We start from the raw sequence: 22,021 nt of genomic DNA, 5'->3' as shown, positions 1-22,021 counted from the left end.
CTGGGTGTCCATTGGGTTCCTACTTATACTCAAAATGCAGCTCATATGCTGTCTCTTTTATAAGGTTTTTGTAACTCCTCGCTCAAAGCTGCCAGTCTACATATATGTCCACAAGGCACCTGTGCAGGTTGCACTTACCATTTGTGTTAAAACTTCCTTACCCATGTTAGGCTGAGCAAGACTGAGCCAACCTTGAGTGCCAGGAGAGTGAGGTTCCATCAGCCCCAGTTCCTTCTAAAAGCAGCGGCCAACATATAGTAGATATTTAGTACATGTTTGCCAAATGAATGGTCTATAATTGAGAAGGAATTGAAACTCGAAACTATAAGCCCAGAATGGCTGGCAGGTTTTCCAAGTCCTTTTGTTGGAACCCAGAGCTCACTGGCCTTTGCTTTTGGAATCTTCTTACCTGTCTTCTCTCATCAGGCATTTCCATCCCTTCCCAAAATCCATCTAGAATAAAATATCAACTTTCAGGACTGCCTTCCAGATCAGCCAAGTCCAAATGCCCAAATAACTTCTGTCCTGGATCCACATGCTCAACTACAACTCTGAGGGTAGTTTCACTGAAATTTAGATTAGCAATTGGGATGAGTCATGGGGTGGAGTGGGGGTAAGGGGACTAGGGTTGGCCTTAATATTAGGGAAGTTATCTTTGCATTTTTAAAGAAAAGCCTGCTTGACATGGAAGGAAGAGAGAGAGAATATAGTCTTAGTATGTGCAGGATTCTTCAGGTGGAAAACTGTAGACCCCTCCAAGAATGCTAGGACCCACACTCCATGGCTGAATGACTCACTCATCTGTCACCCAGGTGGTGCCTAGGTGGGCTTCCCAGGAAGTCCAGAGTCATCTAAGTTTCAAGGTCAACATTTTCTGGGAATCCAGGCCACACATTTAGTATCTCAGGGACTCAGATCCTCAAGCTGTGAAAATGAAAGAATCCATTCTACCGTCTCAGGTGTGGTGAGATTAAAATTAGGTAACAATCAGTAATCAATAGTTGATGGTAAGATCTTACGAGTGAGTGAAAATCTCTCAGTCATGTCCAACACTTTGGGACCCCATCGACTATAGCCCCCCAGGCTCCTCTGACCGTAGAATTCTTCAGGCAAGAATACTGGAGTACTTTGTGCCATTTCCTTCTCCAGAGGATCGTCCTGACACAGAGATCGAACCCAGGTCTCCTGCGTTGTAGGCAGATTCTTTACCATCTGAGCCACCAGGGAAGCCCAAGAATAGATGGCATTCTTAGTGTTGCCTTCATTGCTCAGCTGACTTCCAAATCCAAGAATGGATCACGGATTGTGGAGGAAGAGTTCAATTCTTTCCCCTGGAGGACCATCAGTACGGATTTCTGCCCCGTGATGTCAGAGGAGAGATGTTTCAATGTGAGTTGGGAAAGGAGAGTTGAATTTTTTCATTAAAACTTCATTTTGCACATTTTAATACATTATAAGTATTTTATCCCATTAGAAAAGTCAAGGGCTTCCTTAGTGGCTCAGTGGTAAAGAATCTGCCTGCTAATGCAGGAGACAGGGCTTTGGTCTCTAAGCCAGGCAGATCCCACATGCCTTGGAGCAACTAAGCCCATGCACCACAACTATTGAGCCTGTGCTCTAGAGACCAGGAGCCGAAACTCCTGAGCACCTGTGCCACAAGTACCGAAGCCTGCTCACCCAAGAGCCCTGCTCCCCAAGAAGAGAAGCCGCCACAATGAGAGGCCCGTGCACCACAAGCAGAGAGGGGCCCGTGCACCACAAGCAGAGAGGAGCCCCAGCTCCCGCAACTAGAGAAAGCCCGTTGAGCAGTGAAGACCCAGCACAGACAACAGTAACTGGCTAACTAACTAATCATATTTAAAAAGTAAACCTTGTGCAGTCACAAACAAAATACAAAAATAAATAAAAGCAGAAAGATACAAAACCATCTAATGTCTCCACGGGGAGGGATATGGTGAGCTCTTTGGCCGATCGTCACTTCTTAGCTACGCTCAGTTGCACAAACTGCTTCCCATGTATTTGCATGTCTATACAGGACTGCATAGCTGTAGTTATGCATTATGAATTATTTTGAATCTTATTTTTGAAAACTTCATTATAATCAATAAATAACTTTATATATTATAAACTCTCCTTAAAAACTTTTTTTTACCAGCTGTATACTATTTCCTAAAAAAAAAAAATACCCACTCTTCTGTATCTTTTTTCTACCTTTACAAATAAAGTTTGATTAATTTATTTTTTATTTTTGGTTGCCCTCATGTCTTGCAGAATCTCAGTTCCCCAAACTGGGACTGAACTCAGGACACAGTAGTGAGAGTGCCTAGTCTTAACCACTGGACCACCAGGGAATTCCTTGATTAATATTCTTATCCTGAGGGTGTTCCTCTGTGGTCTAGTTGGGATTCAGAGCTTTCACTGCACAGGCCCAGTTTCGATGCCTTGTTGGGGAACTGAGATACTGCTAAGCCACCTGGCATGGCCAACATTTTTTTAAAATAAAATTTGCATACTTAAACATTATTCTGTATTTTATTTTAAAATGATGGATTTCTTGAGTAAAAATTACTGAGTCAAAGAACATGAACACTTTTTTGTGGGGGCTGCATCAGGTCTCAGTTGTGGCAGGATCTTTTGTTGTGGCACCCTGACTCTCTAGCAGTGGGCAGGTCCAGGAGCTCCAGGGCTCAGTAGCTGCAGTGCACTGGCTTAACTGTGCCCGCATGTGGGATACTACTTCCTGGGCCAGGGTCGCCTGGATTACATGGTGGTCTTAACCACTGGATCACCAGGAAAGTTTTGCATGAATATTTTTAAGGCTTGTCATACATGTTTTGGGGGCTTCCCAGGTGATTCAGTGAGTAAAGAATCTACTTGCAGTGCAGGAGACACAGGAGATGCAGGTTCAATCCCTGGATCAGGAAGATCCCCTGGAGGAGGGTGTGGCAACCCACTCAGGTGTTCTTGCCTGGAGAATCCCATGGACAGAGAAGCCCGGCAGGCAACAGTCAATAGGGTCAAAAAGAGTCAGACACAGCTGCGGCGACGGAGCACACTGGCAGCCTACATGTTTTCAAATTGCTTTTTGAAAGCACTGTGCCAGCCTATGGTCAACCCCTACTTATTGAACCCCTACTATGCACTGGGACTGTTCTAGATTCGAGAGATACAAGGGGTGACAAATAGACAAGGTTCCTGTTTTTTAATACATATATAATTTTAACAACTGTGCAGGTTTAAGGACCAACGGCAGAATAGAATTCTGTGATTGGTAACGTGTTGATGAACACCTTGATGTAGGACCCTGAGAATTTGGGATAATCAATATTGAAAGTGAAGTGAAGTCGCTCAGTCGTGTCCGACTCTTAGCGACCCCATGGACTGCAGCCTACTAGGCTGCTCCATCCATGGGATTTTCCAGGCAAGAGTACTGGAGTGGGGTGCCATTGCCTTCTCCAGGAGGTCCAATCAATATTGGGACCTGCTTAATATATGCTACCAATATTGAAAACCCACATCAACCACAACTATATTCCACATAATTCTTGTTAATGAGTTAATGGGAACAGATTCTTCTTAGTTTCATCGGGGGGTCAACATTTAGACTCAACTTTTATTTATTACCCTTTCCAGCTCCATCTCACCTTACCCAAGCCTTCTGTGCCTCATCACTTCTGTATTTATTTAGCCTTTCCATTCTCTGTCAGGTATGGTTGTGCCCTGCTGTAGCCCACATGACACTTAGCTTTCGAGTATGTTTTCATACTCTGTCCTTCTCAGCAGTATACTGATTTTTCTTTTTCAGTCTTCTCTGCTGTCCCCCACCTGTCATGTTAGTTCACCCTGACAGATTACGCTTGCTCACCCTGACATACCGTGCGTGGCATGCCCTGTATTGGTCCAACTTGCTCAGCTCTTTCTTCTCTGAGGCATCTCTCCCACACCCTATATTTTCCTTTTCTTTCTGAATTTTACCTCTACCAAAAGTTTACCCTTCGCTGATCAGCCCGCCCCTCTTGGCCTGTCTCAAATCTTTCTTACCGTACCCTTTGGCTTGAACCCACCCTACATTTTCCAGTGTGTACTACTGTAACTGAGTCCAAGCTCTCTCTGCTCGCCACACAATAGGCCAATAAATCCAAGAGACAAGGTGTCAAGGCAAGGAATCCGACTTTATTTGGAGAGCCGATTGACCAAGAAGATGGCAGACTAATGTCTCTAAATAACCATCTTGTTGAGGCCTGGATGCCAGGTTCTTTTATGGATCAGAGATGGGGGTGCTGTGAGGAAACAAAGTAAAAAGACTACTTAATTCTTGCAAATATCTCTTAGAATGGCAAGCCTCAGGCAGGGGGGTTGTTAGTTTTGCTTCCTTACAGCTATTTCAGAGGTGGTATGAAACGGAATATCTCCTGCCATATCAGTAAACAAAGATGCCACAGCTATCCGTGATTCCTGCCCCCTCCGCCCCCACCCCCTGCCCCTCATGAACTTCTGAGCCACACCGGTAAGCATCAGACAAGTGGTGCCATTTCCCACACAAAGAACCCAAGAATATCACAGTCCCTCCACAGATGGGCAGGCTCAGGTTATCTCCCTGAGATGTAAACAAAGGCACTTTAGTCTAAGGGTCAGGAGGAGGAGGGACAGGGTTCCCTGAGGCAGGCTACTATATATGCCTATAGTAACAGCAATGCAGGAAACCTGGGTTTGATCCCTGGGTTGGGAAGATCCCCTGGAGGAGGGCATGGCAACCCACTCTAGTATTCTTGCCTGGAGAATCCCCATGGACAGAGGAGCCTAGCTGGCTACAGTCCATGGGGTCACAAAGAGTGGGACACAACTGAGCAACTAAGCCCAGCACATATTTCTTTATGGCTGTGCTGGGTCTTTGTTGCTGTGAGCAGGCTTTCTCTAGTGGCAGCAAGTAGGGGCTTCTCCTGCTGTGAGCACAGGCTCTAGGCGCACAGGCTTCAGTAGTTGGACACTCGGGCTCAGTGGCTGAGGCACATGGCTCAGTTGCTGCATTGCCTGAGGAATCTTCCCGGACCAGGGATGAAACCCATGCCTTCTGCATTGGCAAATGGATTCTTATCTACTGGACCATCACGGAAGCCCCAAGGTTCTTCTTTTAAAGAATATATATGTCAATGATACAGATGACAAAACCAAATATTCTGATATCACTGATAACTGCTCTGGAGAAAATTATGGCTGGGCCAGAAGATTGGTAGTGGTGATGGCAGGGCCAATAATTCAGGGTTTGTCAGACACCGCATTTCTGAGGCCTTGACCTTGGACCACTGGACCAGAGACCTCAGTGGAAGAGGGCAGCCAACCAGGTGCGTTTCTGGAGAAGGGGTGCATTTGGGGAGTCACAGCAGGGCCAGGAGCCCTGGGCAGGACCGAGCAGTGTAGAGGCCCGTGTGCGTAGACAGAGGAGCTGGGCTGAGACTGGTGGACTGAGGCTAGGGTGGCCAGAGGGGCCCTGTCATGAGGGGCTTGGAGGCAGTGGTGAGGGGGTGGGAGTTCATGCTAAGAAGGGTAGACACTGCAGTGTTCTTTGGGGTGTGGTGGTGAGGACATGCTCTAATTCACAGCTTAACAGATCATGTCGTCTTTTAAAAGGTCAGTTTAAAAGATCATTCCCTGGCAGTCCAGTAGTTAAAAATCTGCCTTCCAATGCAGGAAACTCTCCTAGTCAGGAAGCTAAGATCCCACGGGGGTGAGAGCAACTAAGCCCACAGGCCACAACTCCTGAGCCTGCAGCCGCAGCTCCAGAGAAGCCTCCTGCTGTGAGAGAGCCACAGGTGGTGAAGGAGGGCCGGTGCGCCAAACAGATAGATAAAGAGGAAGAAGCCATTCATTAAAAATAAAAAGAAAAGAAAATGATCTTGTCTTCTGTTATGTGGGTAATAGACAGCAGGGCAGGGAGCCCACCTGGAAGACTAGCCTGTTACTTCTGAGGAGAGGATGGTTTTCGGATGGAAGCAGCAGAGGTGTGAGAAGTGACTGGATTTCAGTGTTGATACATTTTAAAGACGATGTTAGCAGAAAGCCAGTGAAGAACTACACATCTATTCACTTAATTTTACAGGTAATTTCAGATGGCTTACTGCCCTGTCCAGCACAGTGGGTGAGAAAGACCTGAAATGGGGGCGAGCGCATAATGAAAAGACAGACACATATAATTTGGCAAGCGGGAGAGTCAGGGGGCCTTGCTCTCCATGGCAAGAAGACAAAATGGCTCTTTTCAGCCTGTACTTTTATTGGCAGAAGTCATATCAGATCATTAGGGAATAGCTATACTGGGGAGTTTGATTAGTGGACCATAAAGAGTCAAGTTAAGGCTCTGCACTTGATCAGGAACATCTTGTTTTGTTTCCATGGGGACAGACACAGGGGTAGGCAGTGAAGGGGAGCAGAGAGCACGTCCCGCCATTTGGCATGCTTACTAGGACAATCCTTACTAGGGCACAGTTTGCCGTATCCTTGATTCATGGGGCAGGTTCTGGTCTCTGCTCTGCCAGGCTGCAGCAGTTTACTGCAACAAACTCATTGTAAAATACAGGAATTATTTAAAAATCAGGGCTTCCCTGGTGGCTCAGTGGTAAGGAATCAGCCTTCCAATGCAGGAGACACAGGTTTGATCCTGAATCTGGGAAGATCCCACATGCCTTAGGGAAACAGGCCCATGTACCACATCTATTGAGCCTGTGCCCTAGAGCCTAGGAGCCTCAACTACTGAGCCCATGTGCCAGCAAATATTGAAGCCCGTGCGCCCTAGAACCTGTGCTCTGCAGCAAGAAAATCTACAGCAATGAGAGGCTTGTGCCCTGCCGCTAGAAAGTAGCCCCCATTCACCACAACTAGAGAAAAGCCCATGCAGCAAGGAAGACACAGCACAGCCAAAAATAAATAAATAAACATTTTTTTAAATCAAAATCAAAATCAGTGCCAACAAAAATATAAATTTTAAATGTTAAGTCTGGGGTTCAAGTTAGAACGTTACTAGGCAAGCTGAGATATCTGAAATGTGTTGAAAAGGAGAATTTACTGTTTACCGAACCATGGATTTTATTGGCTCAAAAACTGTTAGGATTATTGCATGAGTCATGGGTGGGGTGATGGTTCAAGATCAGTTCCTGGCTTCCTGTTTCCGGTTCTTATTTAGAGTCAAAGCAAATTAATTTCAAAATATTCAAAGATGAAATCAACATCCACAATGTCACTGAGTAAATGTAAAATCCTCAGGAATTCAAGGAGATTCTACTTTTGCCCCAGGAATGACCTCACTGTGGGCAGCTGAAAATCCAGGGTCCTTTCCGAGGCTCCCAGGAGGTAGGGGCTACTGAGCTATAGCCCTAAACAGAGTTATCCTTTCTACCTAACACATCCCACAAAGAATTACAGCCAGCTTCAGAGATCTCATCTGAACTAGGATTTTGGTTTTCTGGTGTTGGTTCTGTTTAAGCATTTGTGTGGGCTTAAAGTGTCACAAAGATTTTCTCTTAATGATATTTCTTTGAGGGAATTTGACATCCACCCTAGGTGGCTCTGGGACTTCTCTGGTGGTTCAGTGGTGAAGAATCCACTCACCACTGCAGGAGACCCAGGTTCGATCCATGGTTTGGGAAGATCCCCTGGAGAAGGAAATGGTAACCCACTCTGGTATCCTTGTCTGGAAAATCTCATGAACAGAGGAACCTGACAGGCTACTGTCCATGGGGTCGCAAAGAGCTGCACACAACTTAGCGACTAAACAACAGCAGTTCTACATCTTCATCGTGGTAATGGTCACATGGGCATATAAATTGCCAAAACTCAACCAGCTATATGTTTCAAACAGGTGTTTTATGTAAAGTATGTACTTTCAAAGTTGATTTTTAACATATAAATCTCTTTGGAATGAGTCCTTTGGTTAGGTAAACAAAAGAAATAAGACACCTTGTCTTTTTGCTGAGAGCTATGCCTTGGACATCTGAGGGAGAGACTGGGCAATTTACTCCCCAGTGGTTAGGCAGGAACAAAAACAGCCGTCTACTTATGCATTTAGAGAGAGATCAAACAGTTATGGCAAACTTTGAATAAAAGACAGAAAAAAAAATAAATGTTAGAAATCATAAAATTACACTGTTAAAAATTCATCTCCCCTGTAGCTTTTTTCTCCCTTTCTCTTATCTTTTTCTTTTTCCACCTTTTCCCCCTTCCCTCCTTCCTTTTCCACTCTCACCTTTACAGTTTATCCCCCCATTTTCAAGCACACGTCACTCATCTGGGACTGGTCAAGACCCAAGGCCCAAGTCAGAGCTCACTTTGGCATTTTGCCAGCATCTGCACGGCTCTGCAGCTATTGTATCATTTCAGGAAGTCACCCTGGTCTTTGAAGAAAGTCACACTGGGTCTAGTGTGTATGTTTTCCTAGATCCTCAGTTTTTGCTTTCCTCTGGTGTGGGCGGACGGGATTCGAAGGCCAGCTCCGCGGCCGGCGCTTTCCTTCCAGAGGCGACGCGAGGCGCTAGGGAATGTACTTGGATCCTAGAATTCAAGAGCGGCCCCGTGGGCTCCGGGGCTCGGAAAAGTATCTCCCTATTCAAGACCCAGAGGGTGTTTGAAATCAGTCGGGTTCCGGGATCTCCCTTCGGACCTACGACTGGGAATTTCCGCGAATCCGGGCAGATCTGCGTTTTCACAGCCTGCAGCCTGCAGATGTTGAGCAGTTTGAGAACCAGAAACCCAAATGCAGCTCACTCCTCTCCCAACCTACCCATAAATTCCTTCATTCTGCCTTTTTTTTTTTTTTTAATCCACGAAAGCGTTTCTTCCCTTTGAACCAGAGTTGAGGGGAGGGGTGACCTTCTGAGGGTTCGCCGAGCTCCGCCCTGGATTATGTAAACGCCCAAACCTCGGATCCTTTTCTGTTTCCTTTCCCGACCCTGTAGTGGTACCAGAGGTCAGCGGAGAGAAGGAGGCCCGTGTGCCGGTGAGTCCAGGGGTACAAAAGGAAGAATGGAGAAAAAGTAGTTTATAGAACAAAGCAGGGGAGTCTGGAGGCCGGGTGGGCGGAGGAAAAGCACTTGGTACACAGGCCTAGCTGCTATGTGTGATGGGTGAGGAGGCGGCCACGGCTAAACCCAGGCGAGCCCCCCAAATCTGGAGTCTTACTTCCCACGGAGAGTAGTTGCCTTTATCTCTCATTACAATCATCTGGAAATGCTGGGAAACAATGTAGCATGTTAACGTTAGTATGAAAAGTCTTAGGGGGAGAGGGAGAGGGTTCACCTAAGTGAACCAGTTTGCTGGAGCAGCCACACCCAGCAAGTCTTGGAAAGAAGACTGACTTGGAGGAAAGGGCTTGTCTAGCTGTCAGGAGAGCTGGCTTCCATCTGCTTGTCTATACCTTCACCACTCATTACTTTCTTTCTTTTTGGTTGCTCTGAGTCTTTGTTGCTGCACAGGGGGCTTCTCTAGTTGCCTGGAGCCTGTCTAGAGCTGGGAGGCGGGGTTCAGTAGTTGTGGTGAACCAGTGAAGTTGCTCAGTCCCGACCGACTCTTTGGGACTCTGTGGACTGTAGCCTACCAGGGTCCTCCATCCATGGAATTTTCCAGGCAAGAGTACTGGAGTGGGTTGCCATTTCCTTCTTCAGGGGATCTTCCCGACACAGGGATCGAACCCAGGTCTCCTGCGTTGCAAAAGACGCTTTACTGTCTGAGCCACCAGGGAAGCCCAGTTGTGGTACACGGGCTCAGTTGCTCCCGGGCATGTGGAATCTTCCCAGACCAAGGATGGAACCCATGTTCCCTGCATTGGGAGGCAGACTTCATCCACTCTACTACTCTGGGGGAGGTCCACTTTCACTTGTGAGCTTTAGCAGTGAAAAAGAATCTCTCTGGGATGGGACAGGACCCAATCTCTGACCTGCTACATAAATTATGATGGTCAAAGTAATTAACAAAAATGATGTGAAATCTAAGAAATGTTAAAACTTTCTGAGGCATGACATTTGGGTCCACAGCAAAAGTGTTGCATAAGGATCTTAGTGGAATGCTTAGTAATGAGAGGCAGAGTACAACTTTTTAAAAGCATTTGCAGGGACACAAACATGAAATGAACACAGGTCCTGATCCCAGAGTGACTCATTGTCTAATGGGGGGGATGTATAAAATGGTCAGATGGGGTTCAAGGCAGGGCACACTTTGTTCCATCAGGGAGGTTTCAACAAGGGTTAGACCAATTATTCTAAAACTGGAATCACTGAGGGGGCTTTAAAGGATAGGAAACCTAGGCCCAACCCAAGGGATACCAAGGGTTTTGGCCATGGCCTAGAGATATGGACAGTAAACACTCTCCAGGTGGTTCTAAAAGCAGTCAAGTTTGAGGACCATGGTGTACATATTCCAAACACCAAAAGATGTGCTTTGGGGATAAAGCACAGGTTTCAGTAGAAGAAGACTTTCAGGATGGCATTATTGTTATTTTTGAAATATAGTTCATATATCACTAAATTCACCCTTTTAAAGCAAATAGTTAAAGAAAGAAAAAAAACATAAAAGCAAAAAAAAAAAAAAAAAGCAAACAGGTAGTTTTTAGTATGATCCCAAGGTTGTGCCACCCTTACCACCATCTAATTGGGATGCTCTTTTAGGATCCGTTGTTCTGATGGGCTGGAAGGCAGAGCAGAGAAACCTATAGGAGAGTGATATGTAACCAGAGAAATGGAAAATGATGCCGCCTAGCTGGTTGTGGCAGCTTCCTCTTAAGATGGAGTAGAGACATTGTGTGTTAATTCTGCAGGTGGGGCAGCTGTGGATGGCTTGGGGCATTATGGTTATAACTGGGGACAGACCTGTGTTTAGGAAGCCTTTGCAGTTCTCTAGGCTGAGGTAGATGAAAGCTTGGACTAAGGTAGGTGCTGTGGGATTGAAAAGGGGTTGGAGGAGCTGACTGTGAGTCCATGAGAGGGAGGGGAAAGGGGGATCAGAAGGGATCAAGCTGGTGATGCTTAAAGAGAACTAGGAGAGGCTGGTGTGTGGAGTTTGCTTATAGACCTGTTGGGTTTGAGGGGAGGATGGGCCCAGAGGTGCAGACATACTGAGGCAGCTTGAAAAGGGAATCCGGAGAGGCTGGTATTGGAGTGGATCATGGGGAGTCATCTCATTGAACCTGTGATTCCCCAGGGGCTGAACCAAGAGTCTCCTTGGGAGAATGCAGATACTTATAGGATGAGGCCACCAGAAGACACATAGCAGTCAGTCAGAGGAGGAGAAGGAGATTAGAGGGAGGGGATGTATGTATATTTATGGCTGATTCATGCTGTTGTACAGCAGAAACCAACCATTGTAAAGCAGGTGTCCTCCGATTAAAAATAAATTTTTTAAAAAATGAAAGGAGAGAGAAGGGTTTGGTCATTCATCTGGGGTAGTGACTTCTGAGAGGCAGAGTTGCTGAAATCTACAAATCTGGTCTCAGTATTTGTTTGTTTTCTCAGCTGCAGTGATTCTTCCTTGTGGCACTTAGTCTGTTCCTTGCTTGGCTGGGCTTTCTTTCCTTGCAGAGGCTGAGGACTACTCTCTAGTTGGGGTGAACGGGCTTCTCATTTAAGGTGACTTTCCCTTGTGGAGCAGGAGCTCTAGGGCACTCTGGCTTCAGTGGTTGCAGCTCAAGGGTTGAGTTTAGTTGCCCCGAGGCATGTGGGATCTTCCCAGACCAGGTATGGAACCCGTGTCCCCTGTTCTGGCAGGTGGATTCTTAACCACTGGACCACCCTGGAAGACCCTGGCTGGTCTCAGTAGAGTTTCGCTAGTGACTCTGCTGTGCGAGGTGGAGGTGGGTTGGGTTGGAAGAGAAGTTGTGTCTAAAGGAAGAGCCCCAAAAGGCCAGAAACGTTGAGATGTCTCTAAAGCTCACCCTCCGTCTCACCTCCCTGGCTTTTCTAGCCTTCAGGCTTTGAAAAATCACTGCAGATGGTGACTGCAGCCATGAAATTAAAAGACGCTTACTCCTTGGAAGGAAAGTTATGACCAACCTAGACAGCATATTAAAAAGCAGAGACATTACTTTGCCAACAAAGGTCTGTCTAGTCAAGACTATGATTTTTCCAGTAGTCATGAATGGATGTGAAATTTGGACTATAAAGAAAGCTGAACGCCGAAGAAGACTTGATGCTTTTGAACTGTGGTGTTGGAGAAGACTCTTGAGAGTCCCTTGGACTGCAAGGAGATCCAACCAGTCCATCCTAAAGGAGATCAGTCCTGGGTGTTCATTGGAAGGACTGATGCTGAAGCTGAAACTCCAATACTTTGGCTACCTGATGTGAAGTGCTGACTCATTGGAAAAGACCCGGATGCTGGCAGAGATTGAGGACAGGAGGAGAAGGGGACGACGGGATGAGAGGGTTGGGTGGCATCACCGACTCAATGGACATGAGTTTGGATAAACTCTGGGAGTTGGTGATGGACAGGGAAGACAGGCGTGCTGCGGTTCATGGGGTCGCAAAGAGTCAGACACGACTGAGTGACTGACCTGAACAGAACTGAACTGAGGGGCGGAAACAGATCGGCTAAAGGGGACGGGGCGGGGCCGGGGCCGGGCCCGGCGGGTGAGAGGCGGGGCCGGGCAGGCAAGGGTTAGGGCACCGGCGCGGTGAATGGATTTGCCTGCCCGACTTCACACAGCTCAGTTCTCCGCCGCGGTTCCTCGGGTCCGCCAGCTTTCCTTCGGTCCCGGAGCCCCTGGCGGGGAGACAAGATCTGGGCCATGGGGCTCTCTCGTGTATGCCTGTTTCTAGCCCACGCTGCCTTTTTTGTGCTCCTGGGTAACGCCGCCGGTGAGTGGGGTTCATTGAGGTCTCAGTCCGGACGGAGCCGGGGTGGTTTCAGGGGTTCGGGTGGTTAGTATTCGGTGGGATTCGGTGAGCGTCGCGGGGATCGTCTCAATTGCGGCTGGGGGTGAGCGAATAGAGGAGTTGGGGGTGGGGATGGGAGAAAGGTGGGGGGCGGGGAGGTGTAAGGTCTAGGAGCGGCCGGGAACTTCACACGGCGTGTGGCGAGCACTGCATCCCGCGTTTCAGTCTCTTTGCCGTTCCTAGCCTCTGCTCTCCCTGCCCCACCTGCCCTCCCCGGTGTCCTCATCACATGCCTCAGTCCTCAGATTCTCCTGATTGAAAAGGCAGCCTGGTCCCCACCGGCTCCCTGCCGCTCCCCCCGCCCCGCCACCGCCCCCGCCTCCCTTTTGCTCTCTTGAATGGCATTCTTCCAGGTCCCAGTCTCAGGCGATCACTTCTTAGCCGTCTGTGGGGCGCCCTCTTATGCCCCTGAAAGCTGTCCTCTCCTATTCTTAGCTCTGCCGTCTCTTCTCATTTCTGGACGCCGGAAACAAGGAGTTTCCAGGTTGGCAGCGCTCAGGGGTCCTCAGCCCCGAGAGTTAGGGCTCTTTTTCTAGTGACCAGGGCCTCTGGGAAAGGGCAAGCTCGATCCACACTCTTCCTACTGCTATGGGCACTGTGGCGGCTCCTGAATCACTGACGGAGGTTAGGTCTGAGGGCTTTGGGACCAAAGGATTCTTCCTGCGATTTCCGTGGTCCCCCCTCCCCCACTAACGTGAACTCTAATTTTCCGCTGTGCCTGTGGTCCCACAACTGAATCTCTCCTTACCTCCTTCCTTGCTGGCCCACGAGCCCGCTCAGGATTTGCCCTCCCCACTCCGTGCTGACCCCTCCTCTCTACGGCTCTCTGATCTCTTCCTAGGGCGTCCCCACCCTCATTCCTTTTCCCACTACAGGTCCCTCCCCTCCACTCATGGATCTTTTCCTGAGAGGATCTAGGATCGATCACCTGCAAGGCTCCTACCTCCCCTCAGCTTTCACTAACCTTACTTTTCTTGGAATGACTTTTACCCATGAATTTTCCCCTCCACCCTCTGCCCTATTTCATCACCAGGAGGAACTCTCCTGCCAATGATCCCTGGGCCTTGAGCACAGTGCCCAGCCCCTGGGGGAGGACCTGTCCCCCACTTGACACCCACCCTCCTACCTCCACCCCGTGAAGGCACCTGCTCTTGGCCCTCGTCCAAGAGGAGCCTTTCCCCCAACACGGCCCCTCCCCACTCCTGCATCCTAAACCTCACCCTCTGGATTCCTCCACTCCCCAGGCCACAGGTGCTGGACTCCACTTGCCCTGGTCCCTCTGCAGTTCCCCCCATGGCACCTTGCCCTGCTCCCACCATTGACTGCTTTGGGCCCTCACCAAGTTCTCATCAATCACAGGCCCCATGGTGCCCAGAATCTCCACCTCACTCTCATCCTCCCTCACCCAGGGCATCCCTCCTCTTCTGTCTTTACCTTAACCCAAGGTGGGGGGGTCACCCCTGAGCCATGCTCACCCCTTGCCCCTCAATCCCAGGCCCTCACCACTTCTTCTCTGCAGTCTCTTCCCTTCCCCCACAGTAGGAATACTGCCCGCGGTCCACTGCCCACCTCCTTAGCCTTCATCACCCTCTCTTTGGTTCCACGACCCCAGTGGACTCTCACTATCTCAATCTTGTATCTGAAATCCTTGTTTGTGCCACTTGGTCAGCAGGCTTTTCCTACAGGGAGTCTTCTCCCAGGCCCCCTCGCCCTGCTTGCTGGCTGCCTGACCCGAACCCTCGTGGAGGTGTGACCTCACTCCCTCCAGCCCCTCCCACCATGTAGGTGCTTCCCAGTGTGCACCTTGGCTTTCAGTTCTATCTTCCCTTGCCACTCCGATATTTTAATTCTCCATGACCCTTATGCTCATGGCACTGCCTCCTCTCCCAGGGGACACTGGCAGGTGCAGCCACCTCCCCACCTGGGGCCTCACCATGCCTCTTTGCACTCTGTGCCCAGACCCACTCCTTCACCTCCTCCAGGTTACTGGCCCACCTTCATCTCTCTTGGGGCCACAGCCCAGCCCCTCAGGCCCCTCTGCCTCCTGCCTCACCCTCCCTGGAGCCCGCCTTGTCCATGATGAGCCTGCACCAGGGGCAGCAGCCCTCGCTCTCCATCTCACCTGGCCCCCCTCTGAGCAGGGATCCCTCTGGTCCTGGGTCTGACACTGCCCTTCCCTCCCTCTGACTCCACCTCCCCTCACCCTGCTCTTCCTGCCTCTCCCCTTGCCCTCTTGCCTGGACCCTTAGGGAGCCGGTGCCTCCCTGTCCTGGCGCTTGTCTTACATGTGTGTCCATCTCCACCCTCTCCCTCCACTCCTCGATTCCCCTCTCCCTCCTTCTCTTTCCCATTTTTCCCATATGGAAATCCTCATTCTGGTCCCTTGTACACATGCATGTTCTGCATCCTCAGCACCTGGAGCAGGTCAGGACACAGAACTGGTCTGTTAAACATCTGATGTGCACTTGTCTCCAGAAAGCAGCTTCATCTGTGGTTCCTCCTTCCCCAGGATCCCACAGTCTTTTATACAACATGACTGTGCTTTCCCGGGATGGCTTTGTGCAGTCCAGGTTTTTTGCTGAGGGATTCTTGGATCGTCAGACCTTCCTGCACTATGATCACAAAAAAGGCAGGGCAGAGCCCTGGGGACGGTGGGCTGAAAAACTGGCAGCAGAGACGTGGGAGACAGAGTCCACGGACTTGAATGAGAGCTCGAAGGAGCTCAGAAAACTTCTAGCAGAAATCCTGTCCCTGCAGGAGGAGAAAGGAGGTGAGAGTGCAGTGGGGGCAAGAGTGCCTTGGGCCATTTTTCCGGAAGGTCTGTGGCCCAGAGCATGGGCCTCTTTCCTCTGAATTTGGGGGTGGAGATGAGGAAGTGGGGTCTGTGAGTTCAGCAGCACAGGGAAGACATGGAGAGGAGCAGGGGGGAGCCCTCTATCTGCACTTTCTCACTTGGGTGTGAGGACAGAGGCCCTGGTGACCAGAGGAGTCACTGATGGGGGGTGGGGATGGGGCAGGCTTACATTCCCTCCAGGAGACCGTGGGCTGTAATATCGATGAAGACAGCCACCCCCAGGGTTTCCGGCTTCTCTACTTCAATGGGGAGCTCCTCCTCTCCTGCTACCCGGAGCCCCACGGATGTACCCTGCCCCAGTCCTCAGCTCGGACCTTGGCCATGGAAATGGAGTTAAGCAAGCATTACCAGGCCTATGTGCAGGGAGAACTTTGTTGGAGACTGCAGAGCTACCTGGAATCCTGGACGGGCTTCACGGAGAGGACAGGTACTGACGCTGGGCCAGGCCCTTCCTCTACCCCTGTTCTTAAAGCCTCCCATCCCGTCTTGCCCACGGACACCCTCCCTGTCCTCTGGGCACATATGTGCTCTGTTGGCGCGGTGTCCTGGGGTTTCTTTCCTGTTCTGTTAAATCTACTGTAGAAAGATGGGTGGGTGGCGGGGCATGAACTGCCCCTGTGACAATCGTCCAGGGGAGCAGCGGGTCCTCTGACAGAAACTGTACGAGGCGAGGTGGGTGTCAGGCAGCAGAGGAGGGCCTTAGATGGGGGTGGGCCTCTGGCTCCCAGACTGCCTGATCGAGAAAATTCCCTCTAATCCCCAGGAGCCCACCCTTCACAGCCCCCTCCCCAGCATCAACAGTGGTCCCAAGAGAGTGAGGCCCATTCCCTTCTCTCCCCTTCCCCGCCAGAGGACTTGGGCCCCAGGGTGCAGAACTTGGAGCAGGCCTGGGGGGATGAGGGCTCAGCCAGAGGTGGACAGTGAGGAGGAGCAGCTCTGTGCGCTCCGTCTTCCTTCGAGGGAGCAGGGCTTGGCCGCAGGCCTCACTGGCTCTGTGCTTTCTCCCCACAGTGCCCCCAGCCGTGAATGTGACCCACAGCCAGGACTCAGAGGGCATGGTCCACCTCACATGCAAGGCTTTTGGCTTCTTTCCCCGCAATATCTCAGTGGTCTGGTTTCGGAACGAAGAACCCATGAGCCGGGACGCCCAGGAGTCTGGGGATGTCCTGCCTGATGGGAATGGGACCTACTACACCTGGGAGACCATAAGAATTCCCCAAGGAGAGGAGCAGCGGGTCAAGTGCATTGTGGAACACAGCGGGAATCACAGTGCACACCTCATACCCTTGGGTGAGACTGGGGTGAGCCTGGAGGAGTTGTGACCCTGGGAGGGTCAGAGGCCAGGGTCAGGGAGAGGAGAGCAGGCTGTGGCTCTGGGGTGCCCGGGTTGAATATAATAAAGTCCTTTTTCAAGAAAGACCCTGGCGCACCAGAGCTCATGGTGGATCGTGAGCGTTTCTGTTGTTTTTATCATCGGATTTTGTGTCTGTTGTTGTATTAAGAAGAGGAAGACAGCATCAGCTACAGGGAGGCCAGGTGAGAAATCTGGGCAGGGGGTGCTCTGCATGAGATTCGGCAGCGTTGAGGATTTCAGCTCCCTGCTCTGTTCTCAGCTCTCTTTGTTTTCTGTCAGGCTCACCGGATCTTGTCTGGGGAGCATGTGTTGGATTATGTGCTGGTTGGGAGGGTCTAGGTGATCCAGGAGTCAGAGAGAACCTTTAGTAAAGTGTCTGTACCTGGTGAGGAGGGGATAAAAACTGAAGAGGAATTCAGAGGAAAGGTGATGATCTAAGTGCCTGTCTGCATTTCTCCCCCCTGGGTTTTCAGTCATTATTAAGAATCCAAGTGAAAGCATCATAAGGCTCAAACTAGAGGTCAGTGGATGGTCAGAGCCCTGCCTGTGATGTCGCCTTGCCAGGCCCCACTTGGAGATGTCCTGCAACCTCTCAAATTCCTCCGCCATGCTTCTGAGTTCAGTTTCTGCTGGGTCACCCCCAGCCTGCACCTTTCTCTAGTTCCCATCAAGTGCCCCCATGCTAGCTGGGCTCTCCTTCCCCATAATATGGAGGACTAATAGACATCCCTTGACCATTTGAAGAGAGGAGACCAGTCAGTCCTCAGGCAACTGGGGTCACTGATTTTATCCTGTCTCCAGGTTTTTCCTATCTAGCCCCTTGAGATACTCTTTAGGGCAGGGCACTGGGTCTTTGCTCTGTGGCCTCACCCTGCCCCCCTGAGTCAGTTCCCTTGCTCATGGTGGTCACTGCCTTAGAGATGTGGAGGAAGGGATGGGCTCTTTGACTACTTCCCCATAATCAAGTGGGTTGAGGGGAGAGGAAAAGAGAAGCAGAGCTTTGTGTGTGGCAAAGAGCAAAGGCAGAACGTGGAACAGTAAAAAGGTGGCAGAGACTAGGCTCCTTCTGTGGAGGCCGCCTCTTCTGTGTCAGCTGCCTTGTTGGGGGCATGGTTTCTTATCCCCAAACCTAATTCCCTTATCAGTTGACCTTCGGCCTGGGCATACAGGCATGGTTATTTCTCACAGCAGCAGACTCTGTCCATGTAGTACCCAGAGCAGGGACCCAGCAGATCTGTAGTTTCTCCTGTTCTTATCTGGGGAACATCAGTTCTGGTTCCTCTGGGGCAGAAATGGTTGTCTTGTATGTATTGGGGCATTTGCTGGGAAAACTGTGAAAATCATGTGCTAATTTCTCAAAATCACTTTTGAAGTTTTTAGTGTTCAATAAAATTGTTTATGATTCCAGGTGGCAAATCTTAATAGGATTTCCATGCATATTGAATGAAACAGGAATTCAAATGGGGCGCTCCCGCTGGGAGGTGGAGGATGGGATGGTCGTCCCAGGATGCAGAGGGGGGCAGGTACAGCCTCATTCTGGGGAAATTCTCAAGAACCCCAATCCACATTGAAAAGCAGATCCCCTGCAGGTAGTGAGGGTGAGTCCTGGTTGACTCCCTGGCTGAGCAATGCAGGAGGGCCCGCTCTGCCTCAGCCCAGCCCAGCACTGGAGTGGAGCTGGGATTCCCCGGAAGGAGCAGGAAAGGCCAAGTGCAGCCTAGGGGCCTGGGCCGAGAGTGAGGGTTGGGGCGAGGCCAGGGGTGCTCCAGGGTCCGGTCAGGGGGAGAGTCAGTGGCAGTCCAGTGTTTCTAGATGGGGCTGCTGTCCCCTGGGGCTCTGGATGGGCTTTCCAGTTCAGAGCTGCTGGCGCAGGGCTGGGTGGGGAGGGGTGGGGCTGCAGGAGGTGGAGGTCAGGGTTGAGGTGGAGCCAAGCGGTGGAGCAGGTGCTTGTGCGGGCGAGGAGGCCGAGAGCTGAGGAGAGAAAGGAACTGTGTGTGTGTCCACTCCCGGGCCAGAGGAACATGGAGCTGGGTCCTGTCTGTGAGGGAGCCTTGCGTTGCATTAGAGAATGGATTTGGGTTCAAGGCGGAAAGGGCTTGGGTTTTCACTCTGGATCTTGTCCTTGTGTCCTGCCACTTCTGTCCCTGTCGTGGAGGGTGGTGGCAGCAGGGACAGGTGATGATGTGGATGGAGTCAGGGGGGGGAGTCCAGCAAGAGCTGGGAAAAAGGAGGCAAAAAAGAACAGGTGTGTCTTCCCTCAGAGGAAGGCAGAATCTGACTTTGAAGCAACTGAAGGAGAATCTCTGAGGGAATGAAAAGCATTATTCTGCAACCACTTGGTCAGTGATTTATTGGTTTTTCTTTTTCCCCAGAGCCTATTAGACTACAAGACCTGGATCAATTCCAGACGGAACCAACTGATCATAATGGCCTCACACACCCAGAATTTCAGTCCTTGTGTCACACTCCGGCTCCATCAGTTTAACAGGGGAAGCTTAGAATCTGCCGCCAGGAGGCCTGAATTCAGTTCCTAGTTCTGGTCTTAAGAGCACTTTTTCTTTTTTGTGTGTTCTATTATTTATCTTATTATTTTAAAATTATTTTTATTTTATATTTTATTTTTAATTGGAGAATACTTGCATTATACTGTATTAGTTTCTGCCATGCTGCTGCTGCTACTGCTGCTGCTAAGTCGCTTCAGTCGTGTCCGACTCTGTGCGACCCCATAGACGGCAGCCTACCAGGCTCCTCTGTCCCTGGGATTCTTCAGGCAAGAACACTGGAGTGGGTTGCCATTTCCTTCTCCAATGCATGAAAGGGAAAAGTGAAAGTGAAGTCACTCAGTCGTTTCTGACTCTTAGCGACCTCATGGACTGCAGCCAACCAGGCTCCTCTGTCCACGGGATTTTCCAGGCAAGAGTACTGGAATGGGGTGCCATTGCCTTCTCAAAGTATATACATATCTCCTCCCTCTGGAACTTCCCTCCCACCTTCCCCATCCTACCCCTCTAGGTCTCTGAGCAGCAGGTTGAGCACGTAGTCAGGTCCTGTTCCCTCCCTGCCTGGTGCACAGTAAGGTAATGGGAATAGAGAACTCATTCCATATCTGTTTATCCCAGTAGCTTTTTACACATGGTAATGTATATATTTCAGTGCTACTCTCAATTCATCCCACCTTCTCCTTCCCTCACAAGTCCATTACCCACGTCTGTGTCTCTATTCCTGTTCTGTAAATAGTTCATCAGTACCATTTTTCTAGGTTCCACATAGATGTATTTTTACATACAGATATATATATATAGATTATACATATAGATTATTTTTTTGAAGGTAGTTGATTTACAGTATAACACATCCTTCTTGAGGTCTCCATCTCTTCATCTATGAAATGAGAAAACTATTGTTTCTTTCCAGTCGTGATTGGGATAATTAAAAGCATTAATATATTTGAGGTGGTTGCAGCTGTACCACACTAGTACTAATATTACTTTTGCTTTTTAATTATAATAGAGCACATGGACAATAAATTATTACCAATAAGCTTTTTCTGCCAGTTGCCTTATTGTGGCTTCTCTTGAGATGACTACTAGCAGATTTCTGCAAATCTAAGGTTCCCTTCACCCTTGTCACAGTAATATATGCATTACTTCATGCCTGCAACATCTGTATAATTTCATATTAAAACTGCTCTTTAAATATACACATCTGGATTTCATTTTGTTTCGCATGCTGGGAAGGGACAGTGTGTAAGATTCTGGGGAAAAGGAGCGTTTTCTCTCAGCCTTGAGGAGACTCTAATAATCCCCCACCTCTCTCTCCCTCCAGATCCCATTCTGGCAGCTTCAGCATAAAGGGCTTGGGGATAATGCAGTGGGACACCTGGGGCCAGAGTTCAGTGGCTGAGCCTGGGGGGGAATCTCCCCTGAACAGTTGTCACCCTCATGTGATGAAGCAGAGCTGAAGGGCGATGTTGGGGGAGGGGACAGGACAGGGCTTGGGGGCTTCTGATCAGGAGGAATATGGGACCATCTGCTTCTAGGGAGCAGTGACTGTTGGGGATGAGTGTCCTGAACTGAGACGATAAAGGAGCCCAGAACCGGGAGGCATCAACCAAGCAGCAGCATCTCCATCAGCTCAGGCTGATTTGCACAGGGCAGATGGGAGGTGAGACTTCTCCATCGGACCCTCAGTTGTTCCTGACTTGTGGTCTGGGGGCACACAGGTGAGCGGTGCTCTCCTTGGTCAGGACAACCTTAGCCCCATCCAGGTAAAGCATCTGTGGCCCGCGTGTTCTAAGGGGCACCTCCCACAGACCCGAGACAGATGACAGGAGCACTTTCTGCAGCAGGACCTGACTGGAAGCAAGAGGGTGGCCAAGGGTTCTCCCTAGGCAGGGCCTGTTCCCTCCCTGCCTGGTGCACACGATGCACAGTAAGGTAACGGGAATAGGGAACTCATTCCATATCTGTTTATCTGAATGGGATGATATATTCTTTCATGGTTTTACTCAAGGTTAACGTCATTCACACAGTTTGCATGCATGTTTCAAGTGTTCTTGCATTTTAGTAAACTCTCAGGTGTCATTTATTGCACTCAGCTCTCATTAAGCATAAACTTTCATCCTCATTCATTTTCTTGTGTGATTATTTAATCAAAGGCACACTTGTCTGTAAGTTAAGAAGTCAAATATTTGTGCATGATTTCTCATGATACAGACTCTTACTATAATCCTGATTCTTCTCAATTTCTGCTTTCCCGTTGGTGACCACTTTGAATACTTTTTAGCTGATTCTTTCGGCTTTTATTTCCAAATCTCTAACACGATCCCTTGTTAGAACTGCTGCTTGATTTTCTGTCACAGCCACTGTCTGCTGCATCACACAGTGGCTGATGCAATAGTTGATAGTC

The 22,021-nt window shown here is 49.6% G+C and overlaps 2 protein-coding genes across 6 annotated transcripts in view; one reads left to right on the top strand and one right to left on the bottom strand.

Moving 5' to 3' along the window:
- BoLA (major histocompatibility complex, class I, A) overlaps window positions 1–22,021 on the bottom strand; it is a 118,210-nt gene that overhangs the window by 86,242 nt on the left and 9,947 nt on the right. The window lies entirely within an intron of this gene.
- On the top strand, window positions 12,615–20,800 carry MIC2 (CD99 molecule). 2 transcript variants are annotated; one of them, NM_001281907.2, is made up of 6 exons: window positions 12,615–12,827; window positions 15,415–15,675; window positions 15,923–16,186; window positions 16,771–17,049; window positions 17,173–17,295; window positions 19,486–20,800. In NM_001281907.2, the coding sequence occupies exons 1-6, from the start codon at window positions 12,758–12,760 to the stop codon at window positions 19,596–19,598; spliced, it is 1,110 nt and encodes a 369-aa protein (NP_001268836.1). In that variant the 5' UTR covers window positions 12,615–12,757; the 3' UTR covers window positions 19,599–20,800. The 2 variants fall into 2 exon arrangements, with proteins under 2 accessions (NP_001268836.1, NP_001412105.1); NM_001425176.1 differs by lacking the exon at window positions 17,173–17,295.

This window comes from Bos taurus, chromosome 23 (genome assembly GCF_002263795.3).
Source record: "Bos taurus isolate L1 Dominette 01449 registration number 42190680 breed Hereford chromosome 23, ARS-UCD2.0, whole genome shotgun sequence".
Classification (NCBI taxonomy): domain Eukaryota; kingdom Metazoa; phylum Chordata; class Mammalia; order Artiodactyla; family Bovidae; genus Bos; species Bos taurus.
Note: the sequence above shows the minus strand (reverse complement) of the source record. Positions and strands in the feature narration are given on the sequence as shown.